Raw genomic sequence first — 26,863 nt, forward strand, 5'->3', positions numbered from 1 at the left:
TAGAAAGTGATGCAAACAGAAGGCAGTAACCTTACGTATCGAGTTTGCAATTTTATCTCTTGTCATAGAAACAAAAGATAATTTTTTTCTTTTATATAATATAAATCCTACAGGGCTAATGAAACTTAAAATTACATATAGAATATTAAATAAAGGAAAAATAAGAAGAGCTTGTTCTGAATATTTTATGTGGGGTTCTCTAAAAACTGATAATCTCTGAAAACTTCATGATGGAAAAGAATACCTGACTTAGGTCACCCTCAGTCTGGTGCAAAGAAGTAATGTGTTTGTGCAGAACATCTTCTGCAAGACTCATCTCCCACCACACCTGATTTGTCCATTGCACCTTCAGATCCAGCCTGGCTCCCTCTGAGAAGCTTTCCCAAACTCCCCAGTCTAGATGCTTTTTCCATTTTTTTAAAGTTTATATGAAACCTTATCCTCCCTTTCAGTCACTTAATTTCATTTGTAACTAGATCATTTGGTTAATAACCCAGTCTCAACCTGGACCACAAACTTCTTAGGAACAAAGACCACACCTGGATGCTGCCCAGCACACTGTACCCCGGGTATCCAGCAAGAGCCTTGACTACAGTTGGTACTAATAAGTTTTAGTTAAATGGACAAATGTCAGACGTGGAAGGAAAACACTTTGCACTAAAACAACTTTACAAGACAAGGAGAATGAATGTATGGACACCAAGAGGGGGAGGAGGGCTGAGGTGAATTGGGAGATTGGGACTGACATACACTATTAACTATGAATAAAATAGATAACTAATGAGAACCCACTGTATAGCTCAGGGAACTCTACTGAGTCTGTGGTGACCTAAATGGAACGGAAATCCAAAAAAGAGGGGGCATATGTATAGCTGACTTACTTTGCTGTACAGTAGAAACGAACACAACACTGCAAAGCAACTATACTCCAATAAGGGAGAGGGTGGGAAGATTTGGGAGAATAGCATTGAAACATGTATAATATCATGTATGAAATGAGTTGCCAGTCCAGGTTCGATGCACGATACTGGATGCCTGGGGCTGGTGCACTGGGACGACCCAGAGGGATGGTATGGGGAGGGAGGAGGGAGGAAGGTTCAGGATGCGGAACACATGTATACCTGTGGTGGATTCATTTCAATATTTGGCAAAACTAATATAATATTGTAAAGTTTAAAAATAAAATAAAATTTAAAAAACAAAATTTACACTGTAACTCTTTACTAGCTATCAAGAATAATCTAGATTTAATAAAAAATAAATCAGGATGGTAAGAAAAACAATCCACTTGTAGAATAATGGAAGTCCAAAAGAAAAAAAAAAGGAATAATCCTTGCTCTTGGCTGTAATGGTCCTCTGACCCAAGAAGACACCGTCACAGAATCTAACTCATTTGAGACAAGGAAATGAAGCAATTTAAAAAACATGAAATGACAATAATAATTTCTAGGGTCAAAAACATGAACTTTCCTGATCCCAGGAGGGAAAACTATTATAATAATAGCTATTACTTACAGATCATTAGTATGCTTCCATTAATTTAAAAAAGAAAATGTATTCCACCTTGAGTTTAGATTAAAATTGCTGTTTTCAATCACTCAGTTTTATTTTTACGTGCCAAACTAAACACAAGGTGAATGAATTACTGCTTAAAGGCTACATAGGTGAACACTAAAATATGTAGCTTGTTAATTTTACTAAATGCTGATATGCTTGCTCTGAATTGTTGCTGACTAAATATATAAAATTACTACATTTCATTCATTTTAAAAATAAATGACAGCTTAACAATCACTAAATTTTTTCAAAAAATGACTAATAGTATAATTATGGAATAATTGAATAGAAAGATTTGTTCAGTTTTCAAAACTGAATTCCTTAGGAATTCATCAGTGATTTAAAAGGAAGACCATCAATGATTTAAAAGGAGCAAAAATAAAAAACTACTTCAAATCCAAAATATGACTGCTACAATGTATTATGATTCAAAGTTTTATTATTTATAGTGATCTTTCCATGCTGGCAAGATTTCTGAACTTCATAAAATGAAAAATGTAAGTAACAGCTTAAAAATATCACTATTGTTTTGAAATGACTGCACTTCTAAAAGACTTACAAGCATGTAAGGATGTTTCCAGCTGCCCAGGCATGCTGTTTACCTAGTAACCTCAGGACTGTTCCAGCACCTAATGCCTTAGGGACAAAAAGTAGGAGTCCCTGGAGGAAGTCAGGGAGAGAGGCTCACAGAGCCCAGCACAAGAATCTGTCATCCATGTCTTCTTGTTTGTATCTTTGTTCTTTTTTGTTGTTTTGAGGTTTTTCACTGTATTTTTTTTTTTTTTTTTGGTCATAGCCCCTCTCTGTTGTTTTGGGATGCAGTTTTGCAAGTAGATAGTATACAGCTAAAATAATAAAAGATCTTCAAGATAAATGTTCAAACTGGCATCAAATTTGCAATATCTATGGAGCACTCACCATTTCTAGAGGTAGAAATGGCAACCCACTCCAGTATTCTTGCCAAGAAAATCCCATGGACAGAGGAGCCTGGTGGGCTAGAGTCCATGGGATCGCCAAAGAGTTGGACACAACTGAGCATGCACACATACGCATGGAGTACTCAAGGGATGAGGACGTAACTGTTGTCTCAATCACATTCTCAAGAAGGCTATTACCCCCAGCCGCGCGGGGCACATACACACACCCATGCACACATGAATTAGTATACTACTTACTTTCTTTGGCACAGCTTGGTTTCAACCCAAATATACAACCAAGGATTGTTGTTAACACACAGACTGACAATACCTGTCAGGAGAAAAAAGAAAATGATGTCGTTTCAAAGCCCTTTTATTTCTTCAAATGTTTCATGTCTTTAAATGCTTCCAAACATGTCGGTGCTGCTCTGTTTCCTGATCTGGGTGTTGGTCACACGACGTGTACGCTTTGTAAAAACTGAAACTGCACATTTACGCTTCATGTACTTTTCTGTATGTATGTTCTACTTCAAACAAAAGATCACTGAAAGATTAGCAAACAAATCAATGCCCTCCTAGGTTAATGTAGTCAGAAATTTCCCAGTGGATGCAAGTGAATTCAGTCCAAAACTTATAATTAAAGAAGAGGAAAGGAAAACCTAATAAGAGATTCAATTTTCTACTTTTTAATCCATAAAAGGTAATATGATAATATCAGATGCCTCTTTTAACAGTTTTGTTACACAAACCTAAACAGTATCCTCATGTGCACTGTGACAGCTTGTAAGAATGAGCAACAGACAGGGTTGAAAGATTACATCCAAGACCCAAATGTTACCATAAACTATGTATAGATTTGGGGCAGGTCACTTCCAGACACCAATTTATTCACTTATAAAATTAAAGGGCTGGACTCCCTGGATTCCTAAAAATCTTTCCAGTTCTAATATTTTGCCACCTTCTCATTCTCCAATACTCTGGACTTTAACATTTTAATATAAGTGGTTACACCATATAACTCCCAAGAACAATGACAGAAGTTTGTGAGTTAGAAAAAAAAAAAAAAAAAGGAGCAGAAAAATCTACAAAATTGTCTTCAATATTTCTCAGTGGAATGGAGCTCCCGTGGCAGTTCTCTGGAATGTCACATTTCTGGACAATCTAACAAATTCTTCACTGAGCACCAACTATGTGTAAAGATTATGTTATGCACTGAAAAAAAGAGTAAGAGATACCCCAGGGAGCTTCTGCTTTTTGGGAAAAAGCAGAGTCACAAATGGCTCATAATTGGTTGCAGAATTCTATAGTGTTTAAAGAAGAAAGGCTAAGGTGTTTAGTGAGAAGGAGTTCAGAAAAGGTTTCACCAAAGAAGCCTCTCAGCTGGGCTCTGCAAGGGGGAAATGATGGTGTGTTACTGCCAGGCAGAGCTGATAGAAGGGAAGAGAGGACAGAGTAGAGGAACCCAGCATAAAGCAAGGCCTTCAGGATGGAAGGTCTATGGGAGGCAGCAGATGAATAATGAGTAGCCTCCTTTTGCAGGAACAAGAATATGAAAAGGGGAAGAGATGTAGTATGGAAAGGTGGTGTGGCATTTCCCAAAAACCAAAGTGAAGAGATAACAGAGCCAGGAGGAATGGGTGAATGGTGCAGGGTGGATGGTGGGTAAAGGCTTTTATGTTTTCTGAACTCAACCCCTTAAATAAAATATACTGTGTATTGACCATATGCTGGTCTGTAGACTAAGTACTGGGTACTTAGAAAAAGGAGACATGACCTCTGTCCTCAGGATGCCTACAGTCAAGGGCCTGCAGAACTAAAGAGAAACGGAGCGGCAAGAAAACTAAGGAAGCAGGAAGCAGGTCTAACTCATTTCAAAAGAAAATGAGGGTAAAGGAAAGAAGAGTAAAAGAAGAGTAGGCCTAAAATGCAACAGGGTTTAGGTCAGTTTCCTTTTTGGGAAATCAAAAACCTAAATGTATATATGTCCATTAAAAGAAATAGCCATCAGAAGAAGAGCTTGAACAAACAAGTAAAGAATAGCAAACAGAACAAGGTATCAATAGAGAATACTAATAAGTGTTCTTAAGCCTTGATGTTATAAAGCGACACAAGCTTATGGAGGGGTGATTCTAAAGGATCTATCAAAAACAACAAAAACTCTCTTATTGTCAACATTAAATATATAGGGAAATGAAAAAATAGTCAAACTAATCTACATTTAGCATCCTGTAATAAAATCCCATGGACAGAAGAGCCTGAAGGGCTATAGTTCATGGGGTTACAAAAGAGTCAGACATAACTTAGCGACTAAACAATGACAACAACTTAAACCATGAAAATTGAAGTTTTATTTCTTTGTAATAAACCTATCAAGAATAGTTTGAACAATGCCGTATCTACATTTTATCTTAAAAATCATGAAGCTTGGAGACATATAAGAAAAGTTGTTGGAATGTTTTGCCTCTATGTTAGAAGAATATTTATTTGGAGTTTCCTGCTTGTTTAGAGGATCTGAACTATTTCTTGGATATTTATTGAACCAAAATAGGTACAAAGAAATTACTCCATCTCTTTTTTGTTCTCACCAATTCCCTAAAATACAGTGGTATTAACATAATGCATATTATTCTCTTTATCAAGTACTCATCTAAATATGTGGCTACTGTGTGAAATCCTTTTGCTAAAGGCCAGAGAGGCAAATGAAAGCAATTCCTATCCTGCCAGAGAAACAAAGCATGTGGACATTAAAATGAATGATTACAATAGAACTGGACAAGAGCTACAGTAGAAATATGTTAAAAAAAGAAAGCTGTGGTACATATACACAATGGAGTATTACTCAGCCATTAAAAAGAATACATTTGAATCAGTTCTAATCAGGTGGATGAAACTGGAGCCTATTATACAGAGTGAAGTAAGCCAGAAAGAAAAACACCAATACAGTGTATTAATGCATATATATGGAAATTAGAAAGATGGTAATGATAACCCTGTATGCGAGACAGCAAAGGAGACACAGATGTTTAGAACAGTCTTTTGGACTCTGTGGGAGAGGGAGGGGGGGATGATTTGGGAGAATGGCATTGAAACATGTATAATATCATATATGAAATGAAGCGCCAGTCCAGGTTCAATGCAGGATACAGGATGCTTGGGGCTGGTGCACTGGGATGACTCAGAGGGATGGTACGGGGAGGGAGGTGGGAGGGGGGTTCAGGATGGGGAACACGTGTACACCTGTGGTGGATTCATGTTGATGTATGGCAAAACCAATACAATATTGTAAAGTAATTAGCCTCCAATAAAAATAAATAAATTTATATTTTAAAAAATGTTAACATGCTAACAGTACAGTGGAGAGAACGGTTATAAAAAGACATCACGAAGAGAGAGCTGGACAAAAAAGGATTTCCCCTTCAATCAATAAACTATGTCTGAGTGCCTGAAATATGCATTGGATTTCAATTCTGTGGAGAAGTACAAAATTAAAACAAAAAAGAATTTGTGGTGAAATCTCTAATCTGAGTTGATAATCTACTCGGGGCAACAACTCTAGAATTTGTTGATGATAAAAATATGAGATAGTGAAAAGCAACCTAAGAATTAACGTACATAATGACAATGTGTCACCCATGCAAAGGTGCAGAAACTATTTTTTAACTGTATAGGCTAGTTGTGGTTTATCAACATGATGCCACAAAGTCCTGCAGCAAAACTAGACTGAACCAGCCAGCTCCAAGATGGCAGATAAAGTAGGATAAATGTCACCACTTTCCATGCCTTGATTTATCTCTGTGTTTCCACACCAACCCTTGAGAGCTGGACCCTGGCCTTGACTCATCTCTGTTTCAAAAGCACCTGGTGTTGGGCAGATGCTTTGAAGTTTTACTGAGAGAGATATGTGCTTTGAGAGACACACAGTGGTCAACTACTCTGAACTGGCCTTGACTTGACCACAGGATCTTGCCTGTGCAGATGAAACCTGGAGATGTCCAAGAGTTACCTTTGCTTCATCACCATGCTTCATCTCTACCTGGCGGGAAGAGGGGGATTTGTACTCTGCTAGGCACAACTGGTGCCGTGTGCAAAGGAGCATGGGAGACTGTGTATGCGCCTGCTGCCCCAGAAGTCTCCACCCCTTTCCTAGAGCCCTGATGTCCTGTCTGCCTCCTGACCCTTAAAATTCCCTTACTCCCCTTCCTTCGGGGAGAACGTACTTTTAGAGCATGAACACCCCTTCTCAATTCTCTGGTCACTGAGTAAAAGCCTGTTTTGCCTGCACCAAACTCAGTTTCATTATTAGCAGCACACACCTGAGTGGGAAAGAACTCCTTGAGCAATCGGGGCGTGGGGAGAGCTTTGGTTCAGCTAGAGCCCCAGCAGAGGGGCCTGGTGTCTAATTTGGTAACAGATCTATGCAATGGTGCTTTGTGCAATGCCAGGGAAGGAAATCATACCGGCCTGGGAAAGAGGAACAACAATGATGGCAGTAAGAGGCATCACTTGCACAAAACAGTAGCAATCATCCCTTCTGTGGTACTTACTACGTGCTAGGCACTACTCTAACAGTTTCATATCAAATCATTTAATCCTTACAGTAACACTGAGACACAAATGACTGTGCTTACTGAGTTTAAAGAAATAGCTGCAGAGAGGTTAGCAACTTGCCAAGGATCACAGTTCATAACTGACAGGAGCAAGATTCGAACTTAAGCAGTCAGGTTGTAAAGGGAGTGGGCAGTTGGTGGGGGCGGGGGGGAAGGCCGAAGGAGAGGCTAAAAGGTGGCCTTTGGGGCAGTCAGTTAGACGCTGTTGAGGTATTTGAACATGGAAGTAACATGACTGGATTTATAAATTCTAGAAAGATCTTCTGGCGACACTGTGGAAGTCTGTGCTATAAGTCACTCATCTGCCTGCTTTCTCTCGGGAGATCCTCTGTCCTCCTCTGGTCCCTTCCTCACTCCCAGTTACTGCAACCTGACCATGCTCTGAGAGATCTGTTTATCTGTCTGCCTCTGACTGGACTGTGAGTTCCAGGAAGGCCTGGATTTATTTACTCATCTTGGTATTTTCCAGGCCTAGTACAGGGCCTAACACACAGACGTTCAATAACTGCTGACCTGAAAAATCAGCAAACTAATTAAACACAACTTGGAGGAAAACTATAAACCTCCCCCCTTTTTTTCATGTGAGTTGACAAAGTCAATCCGTTTGTTAAGTGCCTTTGTGTCTGCTTTACATAAAGGGTGCCTATAATGAATAAAGGCAAAAAGCAATTTTTTTAAGGAGATGGAAGATGGCTGGATTTGGTATTCAAATGTGACAGACCCCCTGCCTCAACTTGAAGATGAATTAATTATCTGACCACATTGCCTATCAGTCTTCTGGCCTTTGACCAAAGCTGCATACTTCTGGAAAACATTCTGAAAGAACTCCGACCAAGACACTGTTGGAGTCTTCAGGGGATTTCCTTTCCTAGAGGATGAGGATTAGATCCTAATGCAAAATATCTGGTGCCAAGAAACACCCACTGGAGACGCAAAGATATGAGAGGCTCAAAGATAATGTCTTGTTCTTGAAGAACTTTCAAGTGTTACAAAGTTCAATACAAAAGTTAGAACTGCTTGAGTGGATGGAGGAGCTTTCTAAAGACAAAGTTCTAACTTTTGTATAGCCTCTTACCCACAGCATCATTTTAGTTACCTTTGACCTCAATGAAGATTCCCCCAAATGGCAGTGAGATCTTATATAACTGGTCAAATGAAAATGGGGAAAGAAGACTTAACTCAGCCCTGGGCAAGCACATCACTTAGGGGCAAACCTCATACCCAACCACTCAGTGAAACCTGTAACTCTGAAGAAGTTGACATCTGCCTGGCAGAAAGGGGTTCAGTTTCAAAATGGCAAGAGCTCAAAGCTTCCACAACAAACCCATATACGTTTAGGATCAGTATACTGGAGAACCCAGAAGCTAGCATGGATATCAGTGATCCAGAGTAAAGTTTACCTCATTCTGGCATTTTAGGGATCTTCAGCATAATAGGAAGCTCCTCCCTGCCGACTTACTCTAAGCAAACTCTAATCAACAAATTCTGCTTCCATTCAACCTACCTAATCCCTCAATCCTAAACATCAATGAACCACCATGATTCACCCATCATTTGAGGTAAACTTACAATATAAAATGAACAAAAAGAAAAGATCTAAGATAAACAACAAAGGAAAAAAAAGGGAGAAGAGGAAAAAAATATTTAAAACAAACCCATCTAAATAGTACCGTTAATGGCATTTAAGAAGATATGAACAAATCTTGACATCAAAAGGTCCTAATATCAAGCATCCATAAAAATAAATCAAAGGCTTGTACTTAATCACATCACTGTAAAATACCAGGATGCTAACAATAAAAAGATCTTAAAGTAAAAGGCCATGCCAACTTCATAAAATAAGCAGTAAAGATGTGTAAGATCAGAGTTAGTTCTTCCTTGGAGGATAGAACTAATGGGGAGGTCTGAGCCTAGAAACATCTGTGTCAGTTTATTGATTTTCAGTTCAATCTCTTCATGGGTTACAGAATTATTTAGATTTTCTAATTTTTCTTGACTCGGTTTTGATAAAGTGCCTTCTCTTATTGGAATTTTTCATCTCATCTACATTTTTGAATATTTTGATATAAATGATTTACAATAACAATCTGTTATCTTTTCAGTATCTGTAGCATTGGATTTGTGTTCCTTTTTTTCATTCCTGATATAATTTGTGCTTTCTTTTTATTGCTTAAGCAGGTTCATTAGGGGTTCACTTTCATGCATTGGAGAAGGAAATGGCAACCCACTCCAGTGTTCTTGCCTGGAGAATCCCAGGGACGGGGGAGACTGATGGGCTGCCATCTATGGGGTCGCACAGAGTCGGACACAAATGAAGTGACTTAGCAGCAGCAGCAGCAGGGGTAATATTACTTTTTCAAAGAAACTGTCTTTTACTTTGTCAGTCTCTTTAATATGTTTATTTGTTTATTTTGCTGATTTCTGGTCTCCTTATTTTTTTCTTCCATATCCCAGGTCTAATTTTCTAGGCTTTCCTTTTTTTATATATTAGTGGGTTTTCTGTTACTAAGTTGTTGATATGGATGTCTAGTTTATAGGCTTTAGACTTCCTTCTCTTTTAATATTACTTTTATTCTAACTTTTAAACCCCTAAGACCTTGTTATTTTATAAGTTTATTCAGGCATACCCAAATATTTACAACTTTATGCATTTTAAAGCATTTTTTTTCCTTTACACCTTTCATCTGGGGAATCAGTTACCTTCTGCTTAAAAAAATCTTTTAAAATTTTCCTGATGGCAGAGTCTGTCAGTAATTTTTGCATAAACATGTCTTTATTTTGTTCTGATTCTTGAAAGATATTTCTGCAGGGGTACACAATTCTAGCCTGGCAACTATTTTCTTTTGGCACAGTGAAGATCTCATCTCTTTATACTATTTCATGTTTTTAATCATTGCAATTGAGAGTTCAGTTGTTGTCACACTGAAAAAAAATCTGATATGTTTCTTCTATACCTTCAATGATTTTAATTTTTACCTTTATATTCTGCCATGTTATTCTGTTTGTTTTTTGGTATATAGTTCTTTTATGGATTAGGTCTTTCATTGGTTTGAGAAAATTATCATTTCTTCAAATAGCACCCCAAATGAAAGGAAAATGGATAATGTTATCAGAAATCAGTAAACCTACAAAGATTTTTAAAGAACCAAATAAAATTTCTAGGAATAAAATGAAAAATAAAATGAACAAAATTAAGGGATTAGGCTTCACATTAGAAGAGAGGTAGAGTATGGAAGACAGAATTTGTGAGCTGAAAGGTAGTTCAGAAGACATTAACTAGTATGTATCACAAAGAAGGCGATGGCACCCACTCCAGTGCTCTTGCCTGGAAAATCCCATGGACGGAGGAGCCTGGTGGGCTGCGGTCCATGGGGTCGCTAAGAGTCAGACATGACTGAGCGACTTCACTTTCACTTTTCACTTTTCACTTTCCTGCATTGGAGAAGAAAATGGCAACCCACTCCAGTGTTCTTGCCTGGAGAATCCCAGGGACGGCGGAGCCTGGTGGGCTGCCGTCTATGGGGTCGCACAGAGTCAGACACGACTGAAGCAACTTAGCAGCAGCAGCAGCATCACAAAGAAAGATCACAAGATACCCTAATTCAATTCCCTATTATTTCTCCCATATTTTCTTTAAAAAATGGTCAAGAATTTTATCATCTGAGTCTGATAACACCATCATCTGAAGTTGTTGCTTGTCTTCTTCTGCTGTGTGATGTTTCTGCTGGTTTTTGCTCCTGGTGTGTGCTTGATTGTTTCTAAGTGTATTCTGTTCACTTATGTTAAAAATTTCCAGGATTCTCTGAAGCCTAGGATGAAGGTGTTTTCCTCAAGAAAGCATTTATGTTTGCTTCTGCCAAAAACATCAGAGAATCATCAAGTTTGAGATCATCTTCACAACTTAAGGTGGATAAAGTGAGATTAAGTGAAGTGAAAGTGAATGTCACTCAGTCATGTTCAACTCTTTATGACCCCATGGACTATACAGTCCATGGAATTCTCCAGGCCAGAATACTGGAGTGGGTAGCTATTCCCTTCTCAAGGGGATCTTCCCAACCCAGGGATCGAACCCAGGTCGCCCTCATTGCAGGCGGATTCTTCACCAGCTGAACCACCAGGGAAGCCCAGTGAGATTAACTTGTATGTATCTTTACATATGGGAAATACACTACAAATTACATAATAGCTATGGTCCTTCAGGGGATGTTCTAATTTTAATACAACATAATATAATATATTTATAATATAATACGCAGCATATAATATATATAAACAGACAGAATTTCTTTAAAATTAAGCTTATGACTTCAAAATTGTATTTCAATTTCTGATAGCTTCCAAAAACATATCTTTTATATCTCTGTCTCTCTGACCCATGTTCAACCTAATCAAAATCAATTTAAGAAATTTTAGTGTCTGCCAGTACTATGGCAGGGAACATCTCATATGATACTGTATTAAACTGAATGTCCTTTACCCTCACCATTATGCCAGCTTTGGCAATTATGGAAACAATGACAGTATTTATTCTCTCATTGACAAGTCTCAATTAGAAGTCACGGAAGTCATTATCACAATATCTATCAGCTTATGACTAGCATAGGCTTAAGATTATGATGACTGAGAAGAGGTGCTAAAATAAAAGTATAGTGGAGAATTATAAGTTTCAAGCAATAACTTGTAATTTCTTAAACTATACTACACACACACACACAAATGACAGCAAAACCCCAAACATCTTGGTGATTAAGGCCACCAAACCACTGCTTATAATAACCAGAAGGACAAATCAGAAGGCTACTGACGGTATAACAGAAAGGAACACCATGGTAGGTTCCTTTGACTCTGCACAGATCCTTGCATGTGGGGTAACCACCTGCTCAAGCCCAAGATGTGGATAGGATGTGTCATTACCTTCTCAAACCCAGCTGCTAAAGCACGTCTAAGACTTCTGTATGAGTTACAAGCAATCTAAGATCACCAGCCATAGCAGTTCCCTCAGAGAGACTCTTACTTTTATGGACAGAAAGAATCTCTGCTCTGGGGATACCAGCAATTTCCACAAACATAGAAGGGAAAATATTGCCTTTAAAATGAGAGATGCTAAGATAGGAGTTCACAAAAACAAGCTTCAATGACATATCACAGAGATTTTTGGTTGGCTTTCCAAGAACGTACCATCAATGCATTTTTTTTACAATAAGGATTAATAGAATTTCTGGATGTAAACCATGATTCCCAACAGCACTCACTTCTAATTTATTCAGACATATTACTATGAAATCTGGTACATTTCTTAAAATACCAACTACTTTTCATATTTAGTGAATAAGAGAAATCAGTAGCACGCTAAGTACAACAGATTTTTACCAAAGTCAATTCTAGTCATGAGTAAAAAGAAATAATATTCACATCAAAAAACTACACACTCTTCTTTGGGATTCTTTTTTCTCATACCCCTTTAAAAAAGAATAAAGGAGAAATAAAATCAGAAGGTGATAGATATTTAATTAAATATTAGATATTTATTTAATTAAATATTAGTTAATTAAATATTAAATTAATATTTAAATATTTATGTAATATTTATATTATGAAATACTGACTCTTAATGGCTCCCCCTCCATGTTTACTCTGAGCTTTTAACTGTTTTCCTAAGTGAGAAAGAAAGATAATAGCAGACAGATACGTTTTAACATTCAGATATGACACTATACACATGAAAGAGAAGATGATACCCACAGTCTGTTAGGAGTTACTGATAATAGAAAGCACACTTCAAAACAATTATTTTTGAATAAACACAGTACACACTTGGTTTCATTAGTCTCTTGAGCAGATAAAAATGTGAGAGTCTTGTCTAAACTATAATAGTCTAAAAAAGGATTTTATACCTTTGATATTTAAGCAAATAGTCATTTAATCATTTTCCTAATTTTCAATGCATTATGCCTGTAAAATAAGCATTTGAAGAAACGTTTCAAGGAAAATTCAAATCAGTAACCTACAAGAGCTAGTAATGATAACTGAAAAATATTTTTTTTAGAAGAACATGTTAAGATGAAATATCAAATGAGAATCCTAGCTTAAGAAAACAGAAACAAGGTTAGACTGTTACCATACCATAAATTGTAGGGAAATTATTTTTTAAACTGTATCCATTTTCAGTTAAACATATAACTATAACAAAACTGCAGCCTTTGGGAGTTTTGTGACATTGAGAAAATCATGTCATCTACAGTCCCTTTATTGGTTTGGATTGTATATTTTCTATGCTCCCTAATAAATATATAGTATCTATGAGTCTGCTTTCCCTTGACATTTGATCTTATCTTTATTTGGATCACACCAACCCCATATCCTATACCCTCCTCTCTTACAGACTACTACTCCAAATCCATACATAAATTAAGATTTCTTCCTGAATGCAGGCCATTGGAATAAACTCCTAGGCCTGTCATGAGAAGTACCTGAAACAGTATCCTTGAAGCCTTATTTCCCCAGGTGAAGCAGAAGAGGAATCAGACACTCACCTGAGCCATATTCTTCATATTGGAAATTTTTCCTGGGACCCTGCAAGGTTTCCATAGAACTGATTTATCTAGGCTGGTAATTCTCCTTTCCTATCATGTTCACTGATTTCTTTCCCCAGTTTTATTAAGAAATAACTGACATACATCACATCACTATGTATGTTTCAGGCATACAGTATGATGGTCTGATTTGCATACATAGTGAAATGATTACAATAGGCTCAGCTAACATCCATCCTATCATATAGATACAATAAAAAGAAAAACATGATCATTTATTTTTGTTTCTAAAAGTAGCAAGCATTTTCAAAGGAAAAAAATATCCCCCTACTTTTTAAACTTCTGCCTGAGTGAGCAAATCACTTCTCCCAGATTTCAGGGATAGCTTTCACAGACTATTTCCCTCTGAAGTTAAAGGTCAAAGCATAAAATGTCCATCTGGTGTATAAAGTAATGGTCTCAGGAGAGATTCAGCTTTGATGGCCACCTTCAATCAATGACTGCTATACCCTCACTGGTTCTTGAGATGTAAGCACCTAATCAACAAGATTAGTAACAGGAAACACCTCAACACAAAGCAGGATCCTCTTAAAAACCTGGCAGGTAACCAGAGTTTCTATTTACATCCAAGAGTGGGTAATGCCCACATGGAATCACAAAATTATTAAATATCAACACTGATTTTGGTCTATGGCTTAGCTGTCTTCTGCTTTCAGTGTTTAAGAATACACTTTTGTGGCCTCTCTTTAATCTTCAGAATTACTGTAGCTTCTTAAGAAAAGTGGCTTCCCTTATAGCTCAGTTGGTAAAGAATCCGCTTGCAATGCAGGAGACCCCACTTCGATTCCTGGGTCGGGAAGATCTGCTGGAGAAGGGATGGGCTACCCACTCCAGTATTCTTGGGCTCCCCTTGTGGTTCAGCTGATAAAGAATCCACCTGCAATGCAGGAGTCCTGGGTTCAATCCCTGGGTTGGGAAGATCCCCTGGAGAAGGAAAAGGCTACCCACTCCAGTATTCTGACCTGGAGAATTCCATGGACTATACAATCCATGGTGTCGCAAAGAGTCAGACACCACTGAACGACTGAACTGACTGACTGACTGACTCTTGCAATTTCAAATCTCTTAATTTATCTGATAGAATGGTTCACATTAGCAGATAAGGATTTGCATAGATATTTACTTACTGTAACATTATTTGTAATAGTAAAGATATGCAAATAACATAAATTTCTGTTAATAAACAATTGAGTTAATATAATACATTAGCTGAAACTCCAATACTTTGGCTACCTGATGTGAAGAACTGACTCATTTGAAAAGACCCTGATGTTGGGTAAGATTGAAGGTGGGAGGAGAAGGGGATGACAGAGGATGAGATGGTTGGATGGCATCGACTTGATGGACAGGAGTTTGAGCAAGCTCTGGGAGTTGGTGATGGACAGGGAAGCCTGGTGTGCTGCAGTCCATGGGGTCATAAAGAGTCAGACACGACTGAGCAACTGAACTGAACTGAAACCAAAATAATATAAAACACTATTTAATTACTTTAAAATTATGTAAATCTATTTCTGAAATACTCACTCTTAAAGCATCAGCCCCAATGCAAGCATAATATACTCTGAGATTATCATGCTGTAAGCCCAGACTATCTCAGCACAGAGACCAGTTGGGAGGTTCTGAAATTACCTGAAGTGGGAGACAGATGCCTGGCCAACATCAAGGTACTCCATTCCTTACTGTTGCAACGGACTGCAAATGGGTGACTATGAGCCACATCTGCCAAGCCAAGCCTTTCCTGAATCCTTGACCCATCAAAAACCATGAGGTGCTTTTGAGTCTAAAGAGCTGATGACCGGATGCTGACCATAGATGAATTTATCAAAGTTGGTAGTACTAACCAATATGGCTTCCTGACCATCTGAGGGAACATGCTTGCTTTTTCCTACCCCCAGATTTTATGCCTAAATTCCCATAATAAAATGGTCAGTGAAGGAATCTAAGAGCTGACTCTGCCAAAAGTACACAACTGGCCAGCTTCATTCAGAAGTAATGACCTGGGTCTTCATCACTTCGCAGAGGAAGAGAAATGTCTACAAACTACTCCCCAGAGTGATATAGAGATGTGAGTGGTGTGATGTATACTTTTCTTCCTTTGGTAAATGCACAGAGAGCTCGGGTATACACAGTTACACAAGCCCACTTCTAATTTTCAGGTGAAGAAGGGGGTTATATTCATGAGTTTTAGAGTACCAAAAGATTAGTAAACATTTAGGGGGAAAAAATAGGACAAGAGGAGCCTAAAACTCAGACTCTTGTACTAGAAAGTAAGGGAAGGCTATACACACACACACACACACACACACACACACACACACAATCATTGGGTATGACAAAAGGTATAAACTTCCATTTCTAAAATAAGTAACAAGTGCTGGAAAAGTACAGTATCATGACCATAATTGAGAATACTAAAATGTATATTTGAAAGTTGCTAAGACAGTCTTGAAAATTCTCATCACAAGAAAAAAAATTGTAACTATGTGTGACGAAGTTTCAGACTTTTAGACTCATCTTTTAGCACCAGAAAGTAAGGGAGTACTAAAGACACACACACACAACCATGTGAGTGTGTCAAAGGGACATGGAAGCCAACTCTCAAAGGCCAAAGCTGGAACAGTTTGAGCAAAAATATAGACACTGTATTATTAGGCTATGATACAAAGTATAAAATAAATATTAATGAATTCATACTGATACAAAAAATGATTGAACAGATAAATATGTGGGGAAGAATAAACAAATCTCCAGTACAGAAGAATTCCAAACAATTTATGCAGATACTCCACCCTGAGAGTAAAATCTAACTCTCTACTTTTTAAGTGTGGGCTGGACATAGTGACTTCCTTCCGAAGAGTAAAGAATGGAAAGACACAAGAGTATTTTTGAGGTGGAAAACTCTCATAAACACTACCTCAGTCAGGTAATTAAAGTTAACATCATTAACGATGAAGTCATATTAATAGCATAGAATCTTGATATGATGTGTTCAGCATGACACTTCACCTCTGTGGTCTGCCTCCCAAAAGCACATAATCCCAATCTCATCATGAGAAAAACATCAGACATTCCACAAAATACATGACCAGTTCTCCTTGAAACTGTCCAGGTCATCAAAAACAAAGAAAGTCTGAGAATGTCTAAGAAACCTAGCCAAAAGGAACCTAACTAGACATAACATCAAAATATAACCTGGTATTCCTGGATGGGACACCGGAACGACAAACAAGGACATCACAAAAAAACTAAGGAAATATGAACAAAGTCTGTACTGTAGTTAATAAGGCCGCATCCACATTAGTTCAGTAGTTGTGACAAATGCACTATACTAGTATAAGATGCTAAAGACAGAGAAACTGGTGTGTGACATGTGAAAACTCTGTACTAGCTTTGCAACTTTTAAGTAAATCCAAAACTATACTAAAAATAAAAAGTTTATTGAAAAAATAAATAGGCAAGAATCCATATTATTCCACTACAACTTTTCCACTACTTAAAAACATTGGTCTATTTTCCTTTACTTTTTAAAAAATGTACGTATATATATATATATATATATACGTGCATTTTTACACATGCATTTATATATATGCATATATTATATATATACACACACAAATGTATATATTTACATACTTGAGAAATTATTCTATAATTTTTTCAATTGAAAAGTCACTTTATATATAGTTTTCTTTTCACATGTAATACTATTTGATAAGCATTTCTTATTTTATCAATAAATCGTTAAAGTATGTATTTTTTTAATAGAGTGATAGGTTGGGACATGGAAATATTTAAACAATATATGATATTGTTAAGTGAGAAAGCTGTACTTCCACTTCATACATTTCAGTACCATATGATTTTAAAAAATAAACAATGGCAAACATGGTTTCATATCTGCCCCGTCAGTAGCGGAGACTGTGATAAGCTGCCTGGATTTCCCTTCAAATAAGAAGGAATTACTCCTCTGGGTGCTGGGGGTACCACCGGACAAGAACTGTCTCAGCTAAAGAGAGCATTTACCCAAGGCCACACCCCTCCCCCAGGAAAGACTGCTCCCTCTTCAATGGCTCTAAGGGTTCAGGCCAGAAAGAACTGCCTCCATGGAGAGACCGCATCACAGCTCACCTCACCTTCCCACAGTCCCTTCCCTTCTCCAGGAGCTGATCTCAAGAGCAAACCCGATGAAATCCCTGGTGTGCAAGCCTCCATCTCTGTTTCCTGAGAAACCCAAACTCCGACCCTCCTTTTTCCTGTGCTTCTACCTCAGAGAAAAGACCTCTTAACTAATTATATTACCTGGGCTCCCTGACTCCAGCATTACACCAGGGAAACCGACAGAAGATGTGGGGTGCGGGGGAGAGGGGATGGTTGGAAATACAGTCAGAATACATCTTCCCTGTTCTCCTTGCCTCAGACAGGACTGCTCGGCAGAGGCTTCATCTCTCCAGGGTTCCAGCTTCTCTCCTGGCTGCCAGCTCCATGTTTCAACAGCTTTTCCCTTTGTCTTTCCTGCCTTCAAGGTAGTATAAGCTTCCTTCTGTTACTCTTCCGTGGGTTGCCTCATTGCCACACCATCCCACTCAGCTTTCAGCTCTTTCAACATTTGACTTTCAGCTCTTCCAATACCTCTGTAACTGGTTTCTTATACTAAATTCTCTAGACTCAATTACCAGGTATGGATTTTATTTTTCTAATTGGACCCTAGCTGCATAGCAAATAATTAGACATCGGATACACACATACACACACCCCAAGGCATAAATGAAGTTACATTTAATACAGGCAAAGAACTTCCCATTTTGAGAGTTCACTTGTTTTTAATTCTCAGTTTCCTAGATGCAGAACATATTTTAATTAGATCTTGCTTCAGCTGGATTCAAGGAGGCAGGGGGGAAAAAAGCATTGTCAAAATAATCCTGAAAATGATTTGTTTCTTTAGAACTTACAATCAAGAAAGACATAACTCACTAAATAAAAGTAGTATTAAGTGATTTTAGTGTTGTTAAGTTCATGAGACAGGAAAGAGAATAAACTAGCTTATTAATAGTACAGGACAGCCCCTCCCACCCTTAGACAGAGGATGGACTAAGAGGTAAAGTGCTGTGCTGCTGCTGCTGCTAAATCGCTTCAGTCGTGTCCGACTCTGCACGACCCCATAGACGGCAGCCCACCAGGCTCCCCCGTCCCTGGGATTCTCCAGGCAAGAACACTGGAGTGGGTTGCCATTCCTTCTCCAATGTATGAAAGTGAAAGTGAAGTCGCTCAGTCGTGTCCAACTCTTCGAGACCCCGTGGACAGCAGCCCACCAGGCTCCTCCATCCATGGGGTTTTCCAGGCAAGAGTACTGGAGTGGGGTGCCATCGCCTAGGCAGGTACCTGCCAATTCAGGTGGCGGGTCAGAGATGAAGAAACAAAATAAAGCAGACAGAACATCATGTTCAGTTTATGTGATTTATTTCTAGTTTTTTTCAGAACTATTTTTTGGAATGACTAGCATTCCCTGCATTTATTCTTGAAAAATGAGCAGTGGAAATAGATAACAAAAAGATAACTTCCAGAAGATTTTTGGTCATTCCTCCTGAGGACAGAGAATGGGGTTAACAGGGAGCATAAAAATGACCCCTCACTTTCTGTAAAGACCCAGTGGTACTCAATCATAACACTCTATCACAATTACACTCAATGGCAATTACAGTGACAAACTAAAGACAGAACTTAAAATCTGGTAATGGATACATGGGTTTATAATTTAGGAGGCAACCATAATTTCAGAAAGGTCACCTTTTAATATGTATATCCTGGCTTAAGTCAACTCAATTACATGCATTCATTGGATAAGGAATCTTAAAATTATACTTGTAAGAACATTCACAACTTACCCCTCTTAAGCAATTAATTTTGTTCTAACAAATATTTCTTCAGCAAAGAACATTTGTTCTATGTACATTTTCATTATTACTTCCTGGGAAAAGACCATAAAAGTGGGGAAAAAAAAAAAACCCTATGATATTACAATCGTCAACATTATGCAATACAATTTTTTAAGATGATAAAGTGTTCCCTTTGTCTGTGCTGACCTTCAGGGTGGTACCCGCACATCACTGCTAGCACTTGAAAAGTGGCCAGTGTGATGAGGGATTGAATTATTTTTTACGCTATTTATCTTTAATTTGTGCAAATTTTAACTTGCATAGCCACATGTAAAACTTAAAAATCCAGTAGGAAAGAGAAAGTAAATAGTTCTGAAATAGCCAAGTAAAAAAAGAAGATAGTGCTCTTTCTACACGCAACATACTCTCTTTAATTTGTTTCTGCCACTAAAGCTAAAATGACCTTTCCAAAACATAAATGAGACTTTGTTACTATGAGCAAAAATAGAAACAAAACCAAACAGAAAAAAACATTTCGGTGATTCCCAATTGCTCTTAAAAGCAAAACTCCAAAGTCCTGAGATGGTTTGCAAGGCCCTACCTGGACCTGGCCCCTGACTACCCTTCCTGTCTCTTTACCCACCACATATCTCTCTGTCCACCAGCAACCTGGTCAGCTCCTGATTCTGCGTCACACCACATCCTTGTTACCCCAGGCCCTTTGTACATGCTGCCGCTGCCTCTCAGAACCCTTTGCTGTTTGCCCATCACTTCTTCCTGGAAACCTTCTTACACCTCTCTGACTATCTCTTCTCACAGGCCTGCATATTCTAGGCAGCACCAGTCATAGGTGCAGTGAGAAACAATCCCGGAGGATTCTTTCATAAACATCCAGTCCTACAGGGATGGATCCTGAGAACAAGAAGTAAGTCCCTCCTCTCTCCTCACTACCAATTAGCTCCTAGCCTCTTAACCATTATTGCTCACACAATAGGAACTCTAATTATTTGTTGAATAAGTTATTAGCTATCATCATAATAATAATAATCCCTAATCTAGCATCTACTATCTTTCAGGCACTTTTCTAACTAGTTTACATAGGTTAATTCACTTAATCCTCAAAACAATTACTATTTCCAATTTACAGGTGAGGTGACTAAAGTACAGAGAAATTAAGGGACTGTGCCCAAGGATGCTAAGTCCTTTCAATCATGTCTGACTCTTTGCAACCCTATGGACTGTAGCCTGCCAGGCTCCTCTAACCATGGGATTCTGCAGGCAAGAATACTGGAGTGGGTTGCCATTTCCTCCTCCAGGGGATCTTCCCAACCCAGAGATTGAACCCGTGTTTCTTATGTCTCTTGAACTAGCAGGCAGATTCTTTACCACTAGCGCCATCTGGGAAGCCCTATGCCCACGGATACACAGCAGTTATGGACAGAGAAACGATTCAACTCCAGCAGTCTGGGCCTTAACCACTAAGCTCTATGGTCCTCTGAAATTGAGTCATTCAGGGACAAGGGACACAGGCCAAAGAGCAGTAAAGGAGTGTTTCCTTTGGGAAGATGAGCTGGATTCCAGGGGGTGCCTGGTGTTGGATGAGGAAAAAGCAGGTGAAAGGCCACTGCTGGGGTGAAAAACAGAAATGATCTCTACAAAGTGCATCTGGAGAGCAGTACAAGTCTGAGCTGTAATGTAGGTTTCTGGGTTTTGTTTTGTTTTGTTTTGTTTTGCAACAGAGCTGGACATTTATGAGATAGGCATCTTGAGGCCCTCTATGATTCTTTAAAATTGGTAAAATACCACCAGAGCAGAAGCTGAAAAATAACCTGAACCCTTTGAATCCCTAAATCCAAGTTATGCCTATAAGATGTGCAATCCCCTAATAAGATATGAGACAGAGTCCCTTGAGATGTGAGTCCCAGACTAGGCTCACTCACCAGCCAACACATTTGCTCCCTCCTGCCTTACACAACTACACCAAGTAAAGAGATAAAGGGCTTAACCTAGGGTCAGACAAAGAGTAAACTCAGTAAAGTCATGCAGGAATTCAACAAACACATACCATGTGATGAGTCTGATCTGCATGCTCGACAAATATTGACTGATAAATGGCTACATACATTTGTCCCAGGTCTGTACAGGACTGCTCTGAATCCATGAAGGTATAAGTGCTAACCCCTCGAGTGGTAACACTGTTACTGGAGTAATGAAAAATAAGGCTAAAAAGACCACTGCATTTAGGAGCACACATTTTCCCACATGTGCTGTGGCAGTACCTGGGAAATTCAGAGTGGAAATACAGTTCAAAGAAGGCATTATTTTCAGAAAACTAATAATCAAACCATAAGAAGAAACAAAGACAATGGAGATGGAGTTGAGGGATGAATTAAACAAAAACCATGTCCTCGTGTACCCCAGTGTTCACTGCAGCACTGTTTATAATAGCTACCTAGATGTCCATTGGCAGAGGAAAGGATAAGAAAGTTGTGGTACATATACACAATGGAATATTACTCAGGTATTAAAAAGAATGCATTTGTATCAGTTCTAATTAGGTGGATGAAACTGGAGCCTATTATACAGAGTGAAGTAAGTCAGAAAGAAAAACACCAATACAGTATATTAATGCATATATATGGAATTTAGAAAGATGGTAACAATGACCCTATATGCGAGACAGCAAAAGAGACACAGATATAAAGAACAGACTTTTGGACTCTGTGGGAGAAGGCAAGGGTGGGATGATTTGAGAGAATAGCATTGAAACATGTATATTACCATATGTGAAATAGATCACCAGTCCAAGTTCGATGCATGAAACAGGGCACTCAAAGCCAGCACACTGGGACAACCCAGAGGGAGGGCATGGGGAGGGAGGTGGGAGGGAAATTCAGGATGGGTGACACATGTACACCCATGGTTGATTTATGTCAATGTATGGCAAAAAAAAACCACTACAATATTGTAAAGTAATTAGCCTCCAACTAAATAAATTCATTAAAAAGAAAAAACTGTGTCCTAAAAAATATTTAAATTCTTGCAGAATGATTATGTCTGAGGTATGAGCAGAGATGCTTTCAAAGATTACCCCATGAACTAAAGTTGATAAAATTCTCAAAATTCCATTCATGAAAGGTGCAGTAAAAAGCTGTCTAGCAATAGGAAAATCTCATAAGGGAAATACAAGCTTAAAACACATATAGAAGAGTATATGCAGCAGCATGATTCCATTTTTGTTTAAAAAAAATAATACACACACAGAAAAGTTCTGAGGGAACAAAACATTAACACCAGATAATAGCACATACACAATTTTTATTTTCTCCTTTATACTTTTTTGTACTTTCTGAACTTTCTGCAATATGTAGGATCCTTATAACAAAAGGAAAATATTATAAGCTGTCCATACTAAGATTTTTAAACCTAGAAGAAACCCACCTAATCCAAAACACTCAGGCTATGGTCAGAGAGGCAAAACAACTGCTCAAAGGTTACACAGCAAATTATTCTCATGACTCCGAGTCTAGGACTCTTTACATGACGGCTGTCTCTCAAGATCTTTGACTGTCTTCCCAGAAAAATCAATGTTCTCTTTTTCTTTGAAAGTTTCCCCAAAATGACACAGGCATAATTACACTTTCCTCTGTCAACATTCTTCACATTTACTTCCTATGAGCTGATCAGTAAGGTATTTAAATAAATACCGTACAAGCAGAGTTGTTCTGTACTTACTTCTCTAGTTAATCCAAAAACAGATAAGATCAACATAGTCTATTTACAATGCTCTTAATCCACACCCTTTCCACCTTCCCACCTGAATATACTTCATTCACCTGTTTCTCCTGGTCTCCAAAAGATTCTAATCTAAATGGTGTTGGGTGGCACTTTATAAAGAGCATATGTGTTTGAAAGATGAAGTATTATGGAATAAACTCTGTGCCAAGAATGTTGAACGTGATTCAACACCACCTGAAAAAGCCCTGATCTAAGATTCCTTTGTTTTGGTATTGTGTCAAGTATATTGTGGATTGTTGAGAAGGCACTGCAGTGGAAACTTTGAATTGAAGAATTCTATTGATGGAGCAATGTAAAGTGAAATCTACTTGATATTCTGATAGATAAAGGGCTGAACTGGAAAGAACATGGGCATGTTATCAGATCACAGCAAGGCCAGAAGACTGGTAGCTTAGAGAATTAAAGAACAATTAAAGGACAAGCGCAGGGTACAGTAAGGAAACACAATTAAAGAAACCAATAGGAGCAGAGGTAGACTCTTAGGAGAGGGAAAACACACACAGGAAGGAGAGTAAGAGACTGCATGCAATGTTCTGTACACATGACAGGGAATGGGGCAACTTTAATCAATGTGCCTCTTAACTTCAAAAAAGGAAAGGGACAAATGTCACCAGCAGCAGCACCACTTCCACCCAATGCCAACACAGTTGAGGTCATTAAAGAACATTTAGTTGTTTTTTAATCAGAACATTATGTGTGAAGTCAATGGCAGGACAAGGGTTGATTGGAACCCCCAGCTAAAGAAATTCAGGTTGGTATACCTATGGAGTTCAGCCCCTCAAACTTCAATGTGCAGAGAGACCCCTGGAGGTTGTGAAAATGCAGATTCTAGTATGGTAGGTCTAGGGTGGGCCCTAAAATTCTGCATTTTGTACAAGTTCCAAGGAGATGACTCTGATATGCTAGTCTGCAGACCATACTTGCAAAGATGTAAGTATCTTCTGAGTAAGAAAAAAAAAATTAGTAATACTGCAGCTTTCAATAATAACATGAAAAATGACTATTTATTCAAGTCACACTATGTGCCACTTTGTAAACTGTATCTAACTTAATTCTCCTAACACCTAACAGAGTTTTATGATGTCTACCTAATGATTATGGAAGCTGATATTCAGGAAATTTAAGTTATTTCCATACCTTCAAACAGCTAATAACAATACTTTAAATCCAATTTTGTCTAACTTCATTTGTCAATAAGCTACAGCAATGAGATTAACAGAATTATTAGTTTTGTGATCTTGGAAAGCTCCCCAACTTTCTCTAAGTATGATCTTTTTCATCTCTAACATGAAGATATGACAGAGCTGTGGTTTGGACCAAACCAGGTAGTAGATGAAAAAGTATCAATATTTTGAAATCAATAAAGGACCTTACCTAAATAAAGATAAAATTATTGTAAATAGCTGATTCTTTTTATATGTCTTAATTTCCGTTCTCAAAATAGTACTGAACATGTATACACCTTTCCTTAAAGTAAATATTCTCAAAACTTTTGATCTCAGAATCACTTTATATTCTTACAAATTACTGAGGACCCTAAAAAGCCTTCTCAGATAATTGTGCACATCCTTCTTTAAAATGACACCAAAATTTTATGGGCTGTAATTTCTTGTTTTTGAATATATTTGTTTTTATTGGAGGATAATTGCTTTACAATATTGTGTTTGTTTCTGCCACACATCAACATGAATCAGCCACAGGCATACATATGTCCCCTCCCTCTTGAATCCCTTTCCCATCTAGGCTGTCACAGAGCACTGAGTTGAGCTCCCTGTGTCACACAACAAATCCCCACCTCCTATCTATTTTACATATGGCAATGTATATTTCCATGCTATTCTCTCAATTCATCTCACCCACTCCTACCCCCACTGTGTCCACAGTCTATTCTCCATGTTTGCGTCTCCACTACTGCCCTACAAACAGGTTCATTAGTACCATCTTTCTAGATTCTAGAGTCCACATGCATGTATTAATATACAATAATTGTCTTTCTCCCTCTGACTTACTACACTCTGTATAATAGGCTCTAGGTTGATCTACCTCATTAGGACTGACTCAAATATGTTCTTTTTTTATAGCTGAGTAATATTCCATTTTACATACATACCACAATTTCTGTATCTGTTCATCTATTGATGGGCTGTAATTTCTTAAAGGAAAAATGCAACATCAAACTTGAAACAATATTAATTGTTACATTAAAACCCATTATTCTATCTTGTACTTTGATTAGAACTTATACCCATACATATTTTTGTAAATCATCCATTGGTCCCTTGGAAAATATTGGTCCACTGAGTTATGTATTCTTCCAAACATTGACACATATCATTATAGTCTATGAAAAAAGTCATATCCCTTACTATCTCCATCAGTTTCATCAGAAAAGTCTTTAAGGATTTCGATGCTGTCAAACTTATAATGGCAGAATCAAATTCTCCAAACTTTCAATTTTTACCTAAAAGGTTGGATTTTATTACAGGTAGCAGGTACCTTGTTTCCCTGGAAGTGATAAGCTGACACTATTCGTTTTTGAGAAAATGTGGGCCAAATACCCAAGTCTGAATAACCAGTTTGTCAGTTGCTTTTTCAAATAAAAATGATATTTCCCTCTCGTCAAAAAAGGCAGCTGGTTCAGTTCACAACTCAAATAACAACACGACTGCTTTTCCTCCAGAAACAACAATACTTCAGTCTGTGGCAGACATGCTAACGGCAGACTTCCAATTGTGTCACGCAGAATACTAACAAGGCAGATAATTTAGGTTGATATAATGAAATCTGCTCTATTGAGGACATTTTTACGGCTTCATTATATGAAACTGACTTTTCTGGTTTTAGTTGCAAATGCAGGAGGACATGTACAATTGGTGCCACTGCCCCCATTCCCACTGAGGTGCAAGCAGTTTTCACGCGGTGTAAACGGCAGCACAGTGCAAAGGCAAATAATGTCTGTACTTAGTCGCTCAGTTGTGTCCGACTCTCTGCAACCCCACAGACTGTAGCCTGCCAGGCTCCTCTGTCCATGGGAATTCTCCAGGCAAGAGTACTTGGGTGGCCAAGCCCTCCTCCAGGGGATCTTCCCGACCCAGGGATCAAACCCAGGTCTCCCATATCGCAGGCAGATTCTTTACCATTTGAGCCACCAGGGAAGCCCAAAAAATGTCCATCATTGTTCAAATGGTTTAGACACACAGTCCCTCTGAAAGACTCTCAGGGGCCCATCAGAGATCTATAGACCACACTTTGAGAACTGCTGCTTGAAATATTTTGGCTGAAACTGTTCTACCTGTGTTGCCTTTTGCCTTGAAATTTTATCAAAAATCACTTACAGGTAATCTGGAGTAATATGAAACAATTTGGGGAAAAAAAATCTCATAATGATGGTTAAATTTATTTTATTGTATCACAGCATCATTTACAAAGCTGTTGAGTTTTTCAGCTCTCCCTCTGTTTTCAGAGAGACAAAAGGCTCCAGATGCTTATTAATGCCAAAAAGTGTATCAAAGGAA

At 38.2% G+C, this 26,863-nt stretch overlaps 1 protein-coding gene across 1 annotated transcript in view; it reads right to left on the reverse strand.

The window, feature by feature from the left end:
* The window catches only part of ENPP1 (ectonucleotide pyrophosphatase/phosphodiesterase 1), a 72,208-nt gene that overhangs the window by 35,621 nt on the left and 9,724 nt on the right, over positions 1–26,863 (reverse strand). The window contains exon 2 of the mRNA XM_006076996.4: positions 2,733–2,805. Coding sequence (XP_006077058.4) covers positions 2,733–2,805 — 73 coding nt within the window. The remainder of the gene's footprint in view (positions 1–2,732; positions 2,806–26,863) is intronic.

This window comes from Bubalus bubalis, chromosome 10 (genome assembly GCF_019923935.1).
Source record: "Bubalus bubalis isolate 160015118507 breed Murrah chromosome 10, NDDB_SH_1, whole genome shotgun sequence".
In the NCBI taxonomy this organism is placed as follows: Eukaryota; Metazoa; Chordata; class Mammalia; order Artiodactyla; family Bovidae; genus Bubalus; species Bubalus bubalis.